General features: G+C 41.9%; 1 protein-coding gene across 2 annotated transcripts; it reads left to right on the top strand.

Moving 5' to 3' along the window:
- The first annotated feature begins 4,669 nt into the window (after positions 1-4,669).
- On the top strand, positions 4,670-14,359 carry mlec (malectin). 2 transcript variants are annotated; one of them, XR_013791283.1, is made up of 7 exons: positions 4,670-4,827; positions 5,435-5,685; positions 6,679-6,857; positions 7,486-7,662; positions 11,518-11,575; positions 11,941-13,662; positions 13,840-14,359. XR_013791283.1 is itself a non-coding variant. In XM_079516468.1 (6 exons), the coding sequence occupies exons 2-6, from the start codon at positions 5,460-5,462 to the stop codon at positions 12,183-12,185; spliced, it is 885 nt and encodes a 294-aa protein (XP_079372594.1). In that variant the 5' UTR covers positions 4,670-4,827; positions 5,435-5,459; the 3' UTR covers positions 12,186-14,359. The 2 variants fall into 2 exon arrangements, 1 of the variants encoding a protein (XP_079372594.1); XM_079516468.1 differs by having other exon boundaries at positions 11,941-14,359.
- Positions 14,360-15,544: the final 1,185 nt, after the last annotated feature.

Below are 15,544 nucleotides of genomic sequence, written 5' to 3'. Positions count from 1 at the left end.
ACCATAAAAAAATCTAGTTAAATCTTTTGTCAAACTGTTACTGTCCTATTCATTGCTATTGTTGTAAGCCCATCGTCCCTTTTCTATACTCTTTAGACTTTCTATAACCATAAGACTACATGTGAAAGTAATGCAAGGCATAAGCAGTGTTTGGTCACTCTAGTTTTCAGTGTGAGGATGAGCATAGTAATAAAAAAGAAGTTCAAGAAATGTCAATATTTTTTTCTCCCATGGCTCAAGCCTAAAAAGACACCTGTGATCATAATAACCACCCGTTGGTTCATTATTAACTAGTGTTCTGGGGGAAACATGCAACAGATGTTCACAATCACAAGTTAAACAGGCCTATCAGTTTGTGGCAAAATTGCAATCGTTTGCCTACACAGCTAAATTAGACACAATTTATACATATAGGTGCTGCAAGGGGGTTTATTTGTCACTCATACAGATACATGCAGAATGAGATAGTTGTAGTAGCAGCCTAGTAGTAGTAGTTGCGACCACTGGTCGCATTTACTATGAAAACGTGCATTTCCTGTCACTCCGTCTGTCGGTTAGTCACCCCACGCCTCCATATATGGTCATGCCTTGTGACATCATGTGACATCATCAGGGATCTCCATATATGGGCATATATGCAACGTAGACGACATCACCAGGGGCCCATCCCCATATATGGGAATGTCAATATATGGCCATATCACCATATATGGCCCCCATATGGTGGACATCATAGAGACTGACCTCATATAACCCTGGATAACCATACATGGAGAAGACTGGATCATCACCTAGATCTGCATATATGACCTCAAACCCTTATATCTCCATATATGGAGCTGACCTGTTCTGACATTCCATATGTTGATCTGACCTCATCAAACCCTGTACACTCAAGACATGCTCCATATGTGGCCAGTACAGAATTCATTCCATATGTTGATCTGAAAAGGAGCCAGCTTAGGTGGTTCAGGCATCTGGTTAGGATGCCTCTCGGGCGTCTCCCTAGGGAGGTCCTCGACACACGTCCCACTGGGAGGAGACCCCGGGGCAGACCAAGGCGCAGTTGGAGGAAACACATCGACTCACTGGCCTTGGAACGTCTCGGAATCCCCCAGGAGGAAGTCACTAATGTTGCTCTGGAGAGGGAAGTCTGGAGCACTCTGGTGGAGATGTTGCTCCCGCGACCCGACAATGGATAAGCGGTTGAAGATGGATGGATGTTGATCTGAGCCCCCATGCCAAAGCACCAGCGCTTGCCCAGCAGTCTGCCGTCACCCAGGCGGATGCGTGCAAGGGCGAGGTCGCTTCTCGCCCTCAGGGCGTCTTACTGGTAGTAGTAGTAGTAATAATAATAAGTACAGGTTTAAGAAAAGACAAATATGTGTAAAACCTTTTATCAGCAATGGGGGTGGGGTGTGTAATTTGATGGGGAAATAGGCTATATGCAGCTTTTATGGACGACGGGCAGACAGGGTATTGTGACATAATAAACCCAATACTTAACAAAGGAACTAGACTGTACTGATTCATGGCATGGCCAAACTATCTTCCTCACCCTCAGGGACTCACGTTACGTATTATGTTTCTGTTACCATGGCAACAATCTTCATTCATTCATTCTGTCCAGACCCATAGTGCATTGCGTGCGCGCTGTGTTGGACTCCTGTGATTGGACCTAGATTTAGAACGTACCAAACTGGTGAGGGGAGAAAGGGGTTTATATTTCTTTGCTTGCCATTGCACACTATTCATTTACTGCACTGACTGTAATATTTTTGATGATAATGTTACAGGAGGGGGTGAGTTTGGTGGGAATTAATTTAAAAAAATAGTATGAATTGCTTGCCTGTCTCACTCTCTTAAGTTCTCAGAAGAGTCTTCTGTTCTCCATAATGCACTCGAACAAACGTCCACCTGCTTTATCTTATCTAATGGCTGAAAAGGGTAATTCCTGAAAAGTCGATTGACTGTAAAGTTAAAGGGAGCCTTTTCACTTTGGAGATACAAACTGTTTGCCAGTATCTTGAAAGAAAAGAAAGAAGCATAACAAAAAACATAAACTCCCACCATACATGGCTCTATAGTGGAACACGGTGGAAGTTGTTCAAAGTAAAATTATTGTCTGTGTCTGTCTGTCTGTCTGTCTGTGCGTGCGTGATTGATTGATTTTTTATTTCACAGCATGTAGAATGGGTACATTTCAAACGAAAGCACAAGTCAATACAATAACTGTTACTTTGTGGACGAACCATGATAAAGCACTTGTAAGCACTTGCAATAAAGCACTTGTAAACAAGTAAACACTTGTTAGAACAAGTAAACACTTGTTTGCAACAGGGTCCACCATTTTCAATTCATCAGAACATTTAGAGATGTACAAATATAACGAAAACACGTACAGTATGGGGGGAACTATGTGTGTAATGAGAAAAGCTGTTGCTGCAGTTAAATCTTTCGGTGTTGTCTTTTATTTGTAACTTTGTTTGTTTTTAACTGATCTAGACAGGCAGGTTGCAGGTTGAAAAGGCCCTCAGCTCTGAACTCTGCAGAATCTGCACCTGGCTCGCTGATAACATACTATCTTTACACCTGGGAAAAACTGAATCCATTCTCTTTGAATCAAATAGGCTAGTAATCTCAGAAAGGCAGACGGCTTCTCAGTTAAAGTGGGTGACGATATTATCACATGAAAAGATGAAATTACCTATAGGTTCCATCCTGGAGGCAAAGGTTTCTTCGACTAGGCATGCATCTCTTGATACCACAGCACCTCAAAGGCCCTTTAAACAAGGCTCCAGACTTCCCAAAACAAACTGGTCAGGCAGCCTCACTCCCCGAACCCACCTCACCCCTGCCCATTTTGATAGGCTGGAATGGCTTAGGGTTGTTGACAGAGAATGTCAACGAAATCCACTCAAACAACACCAGAGGGAGTTCAACAAACCATGCACGTGCAACCCAGATTCGGCTCAAACAAGGGATTGAATTAATTTCGCTCCTATGCCACTAAAATGTGGAACGCCCTACCAACAGCCGTTAAGACATGTGAATCCCTTGACTCCTTCAAAACCACTCTCAAAGGGCACCTACGGACGGCTGCAATTCGAAACTGGTCCCCTTAATTCAAGTCTTAGTTCCCCCCACACCCCATTTTTCCCCATACTGTACTTGTCTTTCCCTTTTTTTACTATGATGATTTCCTGTCTTTATAGAAGTGTATATTTGTACGTCTCTAAATGTTCTGATGAATTGAAAATGGTGGACCCTGTTGTAAACAAGTGTAATGCTTTATTGATTGATTGATTGAAAATTTTATTAACAGTTTGCAGAATTACAGTACATTTCAAGCACAAACTCAATACAAAGGCTGTTAACTGTGAGTGGACGACCCAATTAAGCATTACACTTGTTTACAACAGGGTCCACCATGTTCAATTCATCAAAACATTTAGAGACGTACAAATAAACACTTCTATATAGACAAAGAACAGTACAGGAATTCATCATAATGGAGGTAAAAAGGGAAAAGAAACATATACAGTGAGGGGAAAAGGGGGGGGGGGGCGGTGGGGGGGGATTCAGATTTTACGGGGCCAGTTTCGAATTGCAGCCATCCGTAGGTGCCCTTTGAGAGCGGTTTTGAAGGAGTCAAGGGATTCGCATGTCTTAATGACTGTTGGTAGGGCGTTCCACATTTTGGTGGCATAGGAGCGAAAATAATTTAGTCCCTTGATTGTGCCGAATCTGGGTTGAACATGGTTCGTTGCACTCCCTCTGGTGTTGTGGGTGTGGACTTCGTTAACATTAAGGAAGTACATCATGGTGTCGTCCACAGTAACAGTTTTTGTATTGAGTTGTCTCTTTCGTATGTACCCATTCTGCATACTGTAAATACAATTTTCAATCAATCAATCAATCACTTTGCATTTGCAAATGCAATAAACGCAGCAGTAACAGACAGGGCTGTGATTGGGTAGACCTTCTGTCACTCGGTAGCCGGTAACATCAAGTTAGGTTGTACCTTTCCCTTGCAAACTAAAGATCGGTCTAGATCCCATAGCCCGGATGGACGGTCGCGCTATGATTGGCTAGTTGGTTGTCAGCCTGCCAGAAATACAGGTCACCAATGAATACGTCGTCAATCAGATTGAGATTCATTTAGTTTTGTTATTATTCCAAAATTTGACAGCAACTACAGTGACAGCCCATAGAGTATATATTGACAGCCTGACAGGTATGCTGTTTGAGACAGGATATCCGCGACGCGCTGTCAGGCCGTGGCCTGCCGTGGCATGCGCCTGGACCACTAGGCCAGCGGGCGCCCCAGGATATATATTTTTAAATATACAATTAAATATCAACTGTAATCAGGTGAATGAAAATATAGGCCTATTCTGAAGATCTAAATTAAATTTAATTAAACATTACCAAAGCTAAAAACAAATTACTCAATTATATTATTATTATTATTATTATTATTATTATTATATTTTTCCTGGCTAAGAGCTGGCAGAGTGAGAGCTACCGGGCAACCAACTATCCAATCATAGCGCGACCCAACCGACCGTCTCTCCGGACTATGGGACGTGTAGGAGCTAGCCGCTGCAGCTAGCCAACATTTAGCTTGAGCCACTCATTGAATGAAAGTCAACGTCAGTCTATCAGAGCAGAGAGGAGGCTACTACACAGGAGTCAAGGAGATTGTATAGTTTAACGTTAGCGTAGATTGTAGAGTGTAGGTAGCTGTTAGTTAGACTATAGAACAGGGAAGAAAACGTTGCACACAGCAAAGAAGATAGGTTGAAGCAAATTGCGCAAAATAAGGTAAGAGAATGTGACATTAATTGTGCGTGCTTGTTTTAGCCGGGTGCATTCATTGACCAAGTATTTCTGGTCAGACAGGTATCATTTAGCTAGCAGGTAGCTTGCTAGCTAACTTAAGGCTGCTTTCTACCTGCAACTTGCTGTAAGTGTGCAGAAACGGTAGTGCTGAATGTGCAAATGCCAAGCATGTCAACGTGTTCACCGGTCCAACTTCTAGTTATGTGGTTGAGGAGGGTTACCAGCAGCATGTCATGTTAAAACGTTAGCTAGGTAGCTACTGGTATGTTGCATCCAGTCATCATTTAGACAAGCTTGCTAACCTTTCTAGATGTATGTAGTGGTGGGAGGGGGCTGCTTGTAAGGGTTCGTTTTTAACCCCCCAATAGTTCAACTAGCACTCCAGATTGTGCAGTACTTGCAGTCATGCGTGCAGCAAATGATGACCCGAAACGCCAGTAGTGTACACACAGTAGATTATTTTAAATCTTCAGTGATTGTGTAGTTGTAAAACGCTAAGCGTGTAGTGTACACAACCAAATTCGGTCCTTATCCGGGTTGATATGAACACTTTAGGATATTAAGAACAGATGCTTTCTGTTTCACACAGTGGAGAGGACCAGGGCTGTGTGTGGATGGCAATGCAGCGGGTCACGGGCGCACAGCTCCTCGGCTGGCTGGTCGCAGCGGTGCTGGTGTCGCTGCTGCTGGCAGGACAGTGTTGGGGGGCTGACGGCGCGGCGGGGGGCTCCAGTCTCGCAGAACGAGTTATCTGGGCCGTGAATGCTGGAGGGGAAGCTCACACGGACACGCACGGTATTCATTTCAGAAAAGATCCGCTGGAAGGAAAGCTGGGGAAAGGTGAGTGGTGTCATGACACGCCGCCAGCGGCACTTGTTGTTAACGTGGGTGGTACGGCCCCACTTTGCGGTTTTGTTTGCACTTTGCAAGGTGCTGATGTGACTGGTGGTGATGTCGTGTTAAAGATGCGAAAACCTAATCATATAAATGTATGTATGTAGAGCTTAGACACTCGAGTCGAGAGCGAGGTTTTGACTTCCTTCCGCGAGTAAACACTACCCAATAATGGATGAGCACGTATAGTTGGAGCTCCTCCCATTTACCCTGCCAGTGCCTGTAGTGCAGCAGAAGAAAGTATTTACAAATACATGATGTCATGTCATGATGTGCTAAGCTGACCATAGTGGAGAAACTGAATGGGGTGTAAAAGTACATTTGAGAGAGAGACACAGTCACTGTATTGCATTCCAACGAAATGAAAGTACATAAGGACATTACGTGACTTAAATAGAAACACTCAAAACTTTTATCAGTTTAGTTTACCTTAACTCAAAGGTCTTTGTTAGGGGTGGGTTCAATTAATCTATGGCAATAATCGTATCGTATTCCTTGCCGATAATAGTATCGTATCATATCGATACGACAGGAATTAGGAAATGCTCTGTCATGCGGCTTTAAAAACAAACATCAGCATCAGTTTCTGTCTAACAGTTACGATATCTATGATGAAATATTTTGCATTTATCCATCAAAACATATTTTTTTTCCTTTTTTGTTATAAAAAGCAAGGCACACCTACAATTTCGGACAATGTATGTGTCAAAACATCGCCAATCGGTGGTCTTGTACACTATTTAGTAGGACACCTGGTCATTATTAAAAATAAACGTGATACATATTGTATCATGGCCTCTGTGTCGTGATGCGTATCGATCGTGAGGATGTTAGCAATACCCAGCCCTAGTCTTTGTGTAACCTCTTTTAATAGATGAGTTTGTAATTAACATATTGCATAATGTGCATGTTGATCTTGACACTGTCCTCTTGTTCTAGCATCTGATTATGGGGTGCGCCTTCCTATACTGCGCTCTAGTCCAGAGGACCAGATCCTCTACCAAACCGAGCGCTACAATGAGGACACTTTTGGATACGAAGTGCCCATTCGTGAAGAAGGAGAGTATATACTGGTCATGAAGTATGCAGAGGTCTACTTTGCTCAGTCTCAGCAAAAGGTTTGTTACCTTTCCGTACTTGATAAAGACCTCTAGGTGAAAATGTCGTATTACTGCTGTTGTCGGTTGTCGCTAATTGATATTTTGAGCATTCAAAAGTGAGATGCAAGCCCCTGCTTTGTTCTACCTCTTCCATTCAACAAATGTCTTCTAAATCCTAATGTTGCTGCAGTGGTGCTCAAACATTTTCATGTCTAAATGATATGTATTTGACCATGGACCCCCATCTATATATATATATATATATATATATATATATATATATACACACATACATACATACATACATACATACACAGTATATATATATACACAACAAGATTTGCACAATTTTTCAAGATTCTTTTCAAAATAGCAGATCTACAAGCTCAGCGTGGCACGAAGTGACACATGTGCATTTTGTATATGTGCTATTTTTTGAATAGCCAAAGTATAAAATAACTTAATAACTCAAAATGGAGCATAAAGTGTGTATATATTCTGTTTTGTATATTCAGTCTTTGTTTTATTTAATGCTCATTTCTTATCTACTTGACATTGTATCGCACTGTAACACCCACTGGGAACAGCATTTAAGGATAACACTTGACTGACATGATTGAGTCTTAATGCTGTCTTATGTTGTCAGGTGTTTGATGTGCGTCTTAATGGCCATGTGGTGGTGAAAGACCTGGATATCTTTGAGCGGGTGGGTCATAGCACTGCTCATGATGAGATAGTCCCCTTCTCCATTCGCCGTGGCAAGCTGAGCGTGCAGGGAGAGGTGTCCACCTTCAATGGAAAGCTCACCATAGAGTTTGTCAAGGTGAGTTCTTTCAAGTATTTACTCTGGTTCTTCAGGGTGCCATTTTTAAATGGGGATGTGAATATCCAGAGGTTAACCCAAGGACTAGTGGACAGAAACAATCAGAGTTGCCTGTTGTTTTGGCTAGCGTTTGTCTTTTAGAGTTGTATCGTCATTACGATGGCATTCCTGGCATCGGATGCCATCTATTGTGTCACTGTCAGTCAATAAGGTGTGCGTTTGAAAACTATACTATTTACAAATCTCATTTGGAACTAGATAGTGATGTGTGATTTCAGTCTTCTAAATGGACATGGGCGGTGTTAGATGGACATGGGCGGTGTTAGCCTTTATATACCAATCCTTGGCACCAGAGAATTACAATAACAAGTTTTCAGCTTTTGGAAATGAGCAAATAGTGACTCATTTGCCTAAGGCTTGTAGGAATAACCATGGGTGGTGTAGGTTTCGCTTCTACATTGATAGGGTAACACAGAAAACCAATCCCAACACCTCCCTGGCAGTGGCAATGTTTCACAAACAAAAGTGACAACCCAAAATGATATGAATCTAAGAAACAAGCGTCTGACTGCTACAAATAATCGTAAATTGTAGCCGGAAAAGTATTGTTTGATTTGATATCATCCAATTCTCCATATAAGGCCCGGACAGCTGGTGTAGTGGTCTGGGCACCTAGGCTCAATATAGCCTGGCAGCGCGTCACAGGTTTGAGTCCCGATCCCGACGGCATTTGCTGCGTGTCACTCCCATCTCTCTCCCCATTTCCTGTCAGCCTACTGTGCTATCCATAAAGGCATAAAAAGCCCCTGCAAGAAATCTTAAAAAAAATTAAATCTTCATGTAAAAAATAGGGCCTGGTGGCTCAAGCAGTTAGTGTACTATTATGCTCCTTGTGAGTTGCAAGGAGGACCCAAGTTAGAATCCACCTCCTGTCCTGTCATGCAGACGGCAGCATTGTTTTTTAATGCCATTGTGAATCATATGTGTTTTCAGTCATCGCAGGGCACAACATTTTCACTCTGCAGAAGAAATGTGAATCAACATTCACCAGCATCAAACTTTGTTAATTGCACTTGTGTCGTCATTCCTGTAATATCAGCAGCCTCAGTGCAGTTGACTGTAAATCGCTCTAGATCTGCTAAATGCCTAAATTGTAAGGGGAATTACTTGTTTGAGATTTAACATTTTGGTACTACTACTGTAGATTGCTCCTTTTGAGATAGAGACTTTGAGGCTGTGGCATAGTCCCCATTTCTCCAATTAAGGTTTAATTCCTGGAGTCTCTTTCTCTGCAGTGACCACTTTTACGCCTTAACCTTCTCTAAAAAGAGAAATAGGACGGATTAGCTTCTCTCCTTGATAAAGGAGACTTTTTTTTTAACATTTTGTTTGAAATGGCTAGGAAATTATTTATACAATGTTTCATTTTACAATGTATGGTTTTATCGAATTCCTTCACTATAAAGCTGATTGGATATTAGTCTCCAAAAGGCATGTCCGAGACTGGCCCTCATTTATCAACGTGATTTACATACATACGTATGCTGGAATCGCTGCAATTCTGTGCGGGGGGGGGGGGGGGGGGTGGGGGGGTGGGAAGACACGCAGCAAAGGTCGTCGGGATTGGGACACGGATTACCAGCCGGTACCAGCACAGCAGATGCCTGGACCACTAGGCCGGCCCGGGCCACAAAACATTTTTTAACAGTACTCATAAACATTTTGTCTAAACATCATGTAAATTGGTACACAGTATCTCTATAGTCATTAAACAAAACGGGACTTTCAGATTTTTCAGATTGGCTAAGATTGGTTTCCAAGTTTGTTGTGCTCCGTTGAACAAATCATGATACAGCGTGTGATTTCCGTGAAATTATCCTGTTTTTACCTTTAACTCAGGGCTGCCAAGTTTCAGGAAAAGGCAAGAGTGACCTGATGCGTTCAGCCACCGCACGAAAATTGGCCTTTTTTCATGTTTATTTGGCCTTTTTTAACATGGATGACATCCCACTCTAGAACGAAATCCTAAAATATATTAACATATTTTTATATGCCACATATGATTAACATATATGTGGAGATGGTTATATATATATGTATGTGCTTAAACTGCAAAAGAAAATGATAGCTATATGATGCTGAATGCTAACCCACCTTTTGAATAATAGCATTTAACAAAATGAGTGAAAGAGTTGCATCAGGTGAATAAGACATGGTCAATTGGTCATATGGATTGATTGAAACCTTTATTTATTGGTCATATGGTGCACCTTCTCCATAATATGTATGCCTATGTCTCCTTTTCAATATCCATATTGGTTTACATAAAAGTCAGACTTTTAAAAACTTAATCTGATGTGATAAAACAGACTACATCACAAATTAATCACCCACCTCAGTGGAACATTCTCTGTCTGTCAAAAAACAAAAACTGAAGAGGCTACTGGAGAACCTGATTTGGATAGGGACACATGATCTGATGCAGGACAATGTCACTATGACAGAAAAACAAGATGGGTCTGTTGCCACACTCATTCATTCACTTTATAATCTCAGTGGAAATGGAGAATATGTTAAATTATTATTTATGGAATATGTTACATTTATTTAAGACTGGAATTGGGGGAAAGCCTTATTTTTACATTTTCTTTCTTAGTTAAAACCATTACATGATTTCCCCATACCCACACACTACACTCTGTCTGTCTGTCTCTCTCGTGCAAATGCGCACGCACGCATGCACACACATTCACTAGCTAGCGGCCCCTCCCCCTTTTAACTGCACGCTGTGGGCAGACTGAGAGCTTACCTTGCAGGTGGAGGAGTTGGTGACTGTTGGTCCCTAAATAATTTGACATCGGTCGAATTAAGTTCATAAAAACTTGATCGGACAGAGAAAAGTCCAGGGTACACACAAGCTATCATTTTGGATGTACAGAACATTATTTAATCTTATTATGATCTGCTGTTGATCCTCCTGTCCTGTCGGCGACATGACTGTGATATATAGCAGCAGCCTAATGATCAATAATGATCATTGATGAACCGAACGTGCATTTCTGTTTCTGCTTTCACTAACAGTTAACGGGTGGGGGGCTTGGGGCTATTCAGATACAATTATTTAATTCCCTTTGTCGCTCAAATACTGAACTTGAAGTGGATTGTTCAGTGGCGCATGAGAAAGTAATTCACGGTTCGCACGTCTGTGCTGCAGTGCTCCTCTGTGATGCGTCGAGACGCTATAGCCCGCCCTAAGTTACTTCTGATTGGTTTGTATACGTGGTGCGGCTGGTTCCTTTCGTTGGGTTGGTTAAATCAGAGGCAGAATAGGGCATGCTCACCGTGTGCCTAAAATATATTACAATGTAGTACTCGTGAGAGTGGAAAATAAGCATGTGAAATGCCAAGTGTGGCGTGGTTCTTGGTAAAAGGTTAAATTGCGTGACTCTCACTCTCAAATGGTGAGACTTGGTATTAACTGCACCGATCTGTGTAAAACTTTGCCAAGGAAAAACCTTTGCCCTGCATTTGCCCACTCCTACAACTTTTGTCCAAACATTACGCAAATCGGACACACGTTACCACTGAGCCACCCCCGAGTGCCCACGAAGTTCACATTTTGATACATCTTTGGATAGTTCGATCTGTGGGCAGTTCTTACACAAAGCTAGAAGTAGCTGTATTTGAATTCCCTGTCAGTGAAGCATCACTGATTCCAGTATATTCTCTCCTTTAGCATTCATAGAGTTGTTTATTGTCTATAATAACTTGAAGAAAATGAGTTAGTTTCAGTGGTGGAACTTATGACACATCCTCTGCTGTGTAATGATAACCTGTTCTTGTGATTGTTTTCAGGGTTATTACGACAACCCCAAGGTCTGTGCCCTCTATGTAATGAAGGGGACATTAGAGGGTGAGCATCATGAGACTTTATTCACCCTGTTTTTGTTGTATGTCGAATAGCGAAAATAGCCGATCGACAAGCTTGCATTGCATGTACTGTAGATATTCTATTTTTCTGAATGTTGGCCTTATGGAATAGGGGTGAGGGTTCATGTGGTTAAACTGCACATTGTTTTAAAATGCCTCCACAGGTTAAACCGCCTTGCCTATAAAGAAAATATGTGCAGTAATGAGTATTTGTGTCATATAAGCCTTTGATATTACCTTTCTAAATCTCCACATTACACATAAATAATCAAACATCCATGTTTTGGTTTTAATCCAGTCCTTCTGTTTTTCTTCTTTTTTTTTCCTGGGTGGCGGGGGGCTTCCTAGATGTACCAAAACTCCAGCCTCACCCTGGCCTGGAGAAGCGTGAAGAAGAGGAGGAGGAAGAGGAGGACACTGAAGCCGGAGAGGACGGTGTGAAGAAGAGTGCCTCGACAGCTCCCAAGTACAGGGTCCAGTCAGGACCCCGAACACCAAACCCATACGCTGCTGACAACAGCAGCCTAATGTTCCCCATCCTGGTGGCATTCGGGGTGTTCATCCCCACGCTCTTCTGCCTTTGTCGGCTGTGAGAACTCCAATTAGGGAGGAGACAGCCGGGGTACAAGATGGACAAGAGACTGACGGGAGATCAAGCGTAAGAGACGGAGCGATGGGGGTGAGGGTGGGGGGGGGGGGGGGGGGGGGGGGGGTCGTGTGAAAGCAGCAGCAGCACAGTTAAAAGCATACAGGCAGGACAGAGCTTGAGGCATGGACAGGATCAATGTGATAAGCAGACAAAAGAGACTATTTTCTTCGGGAAATCAGAACCAACTGCAAGATGGGAGTCTTCATGTTGTTGATTTTTGAAAGGTTATGGTATGAAAACGGGAGTGTGTGCCATGTGCCTGTGTGAATGTGTTTCACAATCCATCTTGGCTGTCCCAATTGAATGACACGTCATTCATTTCCTGTCACAGAGATTTGAGACAAGATATTCAGTGCAGACACCACTCTTACATGTTTGTAACCACATCGCAGTAGCTCAGTAGTGAAATGTGTTGGGGGCCGTTTTTACAATTTCAAAACGCTTTTGAACTGGCCTCAGCTAGAAATCGTACTCTGTTTTTAACACCTTTTGGTATTGTTTGTGCACAAAAAAACAGTTCCCTTGAAATTGGATGTATTTCCATGGAAATGCGCCATTTTAGAGGTGGAATTAGAACTTAAGTTAAATAAGATTGACTAGAAAGCATGAGACAAACTGGGTGATAGAAATACTCTAACTCTCATCAACTTTGCATTTCTCCACTCCAGCGTAGTCTGCAAGTTAAGGGCTTGATATACATTGTTGTGCGGTAGGGCTGCACAATATTGGGTAAAGGTGCGATATGCAAATAATGCAATATCGTTGAATATTGCAATGATGCTTTTACTTGCGATAAGTAAACAAATATTGGATTATAGTTTTAATGTCTTTCTGTTTTAGGTTCGCTGCTAACATAGAACCCATACAATTAATAGCCTATGCACACTGAAAAAAAGAAATGCATATTTTCCAATCCAACAACATGCAATACAATTTGCACATTGCTACAGCCCTAATTGACAATGAATATATACCAATACCACCAACTTAGTGTCAATACAGTATCTCACTACTAACTTTAATGCTCTAAACAAAAACATCACTTACAACCTGGATTGTTTAAATAACCTGGAAACAATTAATGCAAACATCATTTTAATCCAACTGCAATGACTATACAATTGTCTGCCCTTTTCTCTACCCACCAAGTAGTTTGGTATATGACAGTTTTGCAGTTAACTTGTGTGCCATCTTCATTTTGTAAAGGCCAGCAATTCAAGCAATATGTCAATCTTGGGGAGAAGACGAGACAAAGTGTTCTTGTTGCTATCTACAGTATATAGCAACAAATTCAGAACTCAGTCCTAAATGGGTTAAAACCTATGTAAAAATACAATAACAGCAAAACACAATTTGTTGTCTTAACTACAATAATTAAAAACTAACAATATTACATCATCACCTACCCACTATATAGTAGCGTAACGTGTCCTTAAAATAGTTTATAAAGCAACATGATATACACATTTCCTAACGATTCAATCACAGTTTAATGAACTAAGATTAGGTGACAAAATGGGCATACTATGAATTAAGCCTATTCAAGTTACAAAACTACAATAGTAGCAACTAATGTTTCAGTGACACTCGGATCACAGATCACTTTATTCCCCCAGTAATTTAAACAGTTCCTGATAGAAAGATGCAGCTTGTGGCCAAAACACTGATGGCTACTTGTAGAGTTTGGTGGCTGTCTGTGGTGATACACATTTGCTGCTGTTCATGCAAGTCCCAGCTGGCCAACACCTCACATAATCGAAGAGCTATATTTTCATTGGTGTGCGATTCCGGGAAATATACAGTCTCTACAAAGCAGGTTTTCATTTAGAAGTCTTCATTGAATACTTTATTGCAAACAGTACAAATTACAAAGTACAAATTGGGAAATGCATCATGGGCTGTCCCTCAGCTAGTGTGCTTACGCACACCAAAGCCCTTGTAGTGGTGCCGGTCCACGGGAGAGTAAACTGAATAGAAATCTTGAAGGAACAAGAAAGTGGCCGCACACACTGATATCCAATGTGCCAATACTTATTTAGGACGCAGAGTACAGGAAACCACGTTTTGGCCGTTAAGCCTTCTTAACGGCCAAAACGGTGGTTGTGTGTGTGTGTGTGTGTGTGTGTGTGTGTGTGTGTGTGTGTGTGTGTGTGTGTGTGTGTGTGTGTGTGTGTGTGTGTGTGTGTGTGTGTGTGTGTGTGTGTGTGTGTGTGTGTGTGTGTGTGTGTGTGTGTGTGTGTGTGTGTGTGTGTGTGTGTGTGTGTGTGTGTGTGTGTGTGTGTGTGTGTGTGTGTGTGTGTGTGTGTGTGTGTGTGTGTGTGTGTGTGTGGCCACTTTCTTGTTCCTTCAAGATTTCTATTCTGTCCCTCAGCTAGACCACAGATCTGTAATCTACTTGGCTTGACTATCTCCTTTGTATCTAAAAGTAGTCCAAAATAACAGACGAGCTGTTCTTTTTAGCCACAAATGTCCACATTTCTTCCGTGCTCATATCTCCTATCTCTCCATTCAGTCAGATGCGCCCATCGACATGCGCTACGCTTCCGTCCCCCCCATGCGCTTTAACTCATCCACTCCCACTTGCATACACACAGACATAGGGCTCGGAATGATTGACAAAATGAATTGATATGCCGAGTGTGAACTGTGAATACATGACACGTAAATATACCATTTATCGCAGTTCAAGCGGTACTTTTAATTTGTATATCGTGCATGTTGATCTCTTTATTTTGGATATATTGTGCAGCCCTGGCTTGCAGCGTCGCATGCCAAAAATAGCCAATCTACAAGCTTGCAACGCATTGCAGGGTGACACATAGTGAACTTGTATGTGGATGGGAAACGGAAGGTAATTTAACCCCTAACTGCCGCCCCCTCCCCCAAAGTTCTCAAAAGGAGTGCCTGGGTGGAGCTAAAAACTGAATTTCACCTGGTCTCCTCTAGATCGGCTACTTTTGGTGAGTGACACTGGCCCACAACTACGTATAATCTGGTTTTATGTGCAAGAAGCACATGTCATGATTGATTTTCAATTATTTTTTTAAATCTTTTTTGCAATGGCCTTATACTGCAAGGCTTACTTGTTTTCCGCTGTCTAGTTTTAGATTAATATTTGGATTCATACAAATGCAAGTTGGGTTTCACAAATATGGTGTGTATACAAAGTTTGTAAATGCAACAAATACTTCAATGGGAGTAACTAAATGAGTCTGACACCCCTGGAGTAACCAGTGTATTCAGCTGTGTTCCTAAATTCAATCGCAATTTGGCAGCACTTCTTGCATAGGACAGAAATTAAGT

This window comes from Electrona antarctica (assembly GCF_951216825.1).
Source record: "Electrona antarctica genome assembly, chromosome: 12".
Lineage (NCBI taxonomy): Eukaryota > Metazoa > Chordata > Actinopteri > Myctophiformes > Myctophidae > Electrona > Electrona antarctica.
Note: the sequence above shows the minus strand (reverse complement) of the source record. Positions and strands in the feature narration are given on the sequence as shown.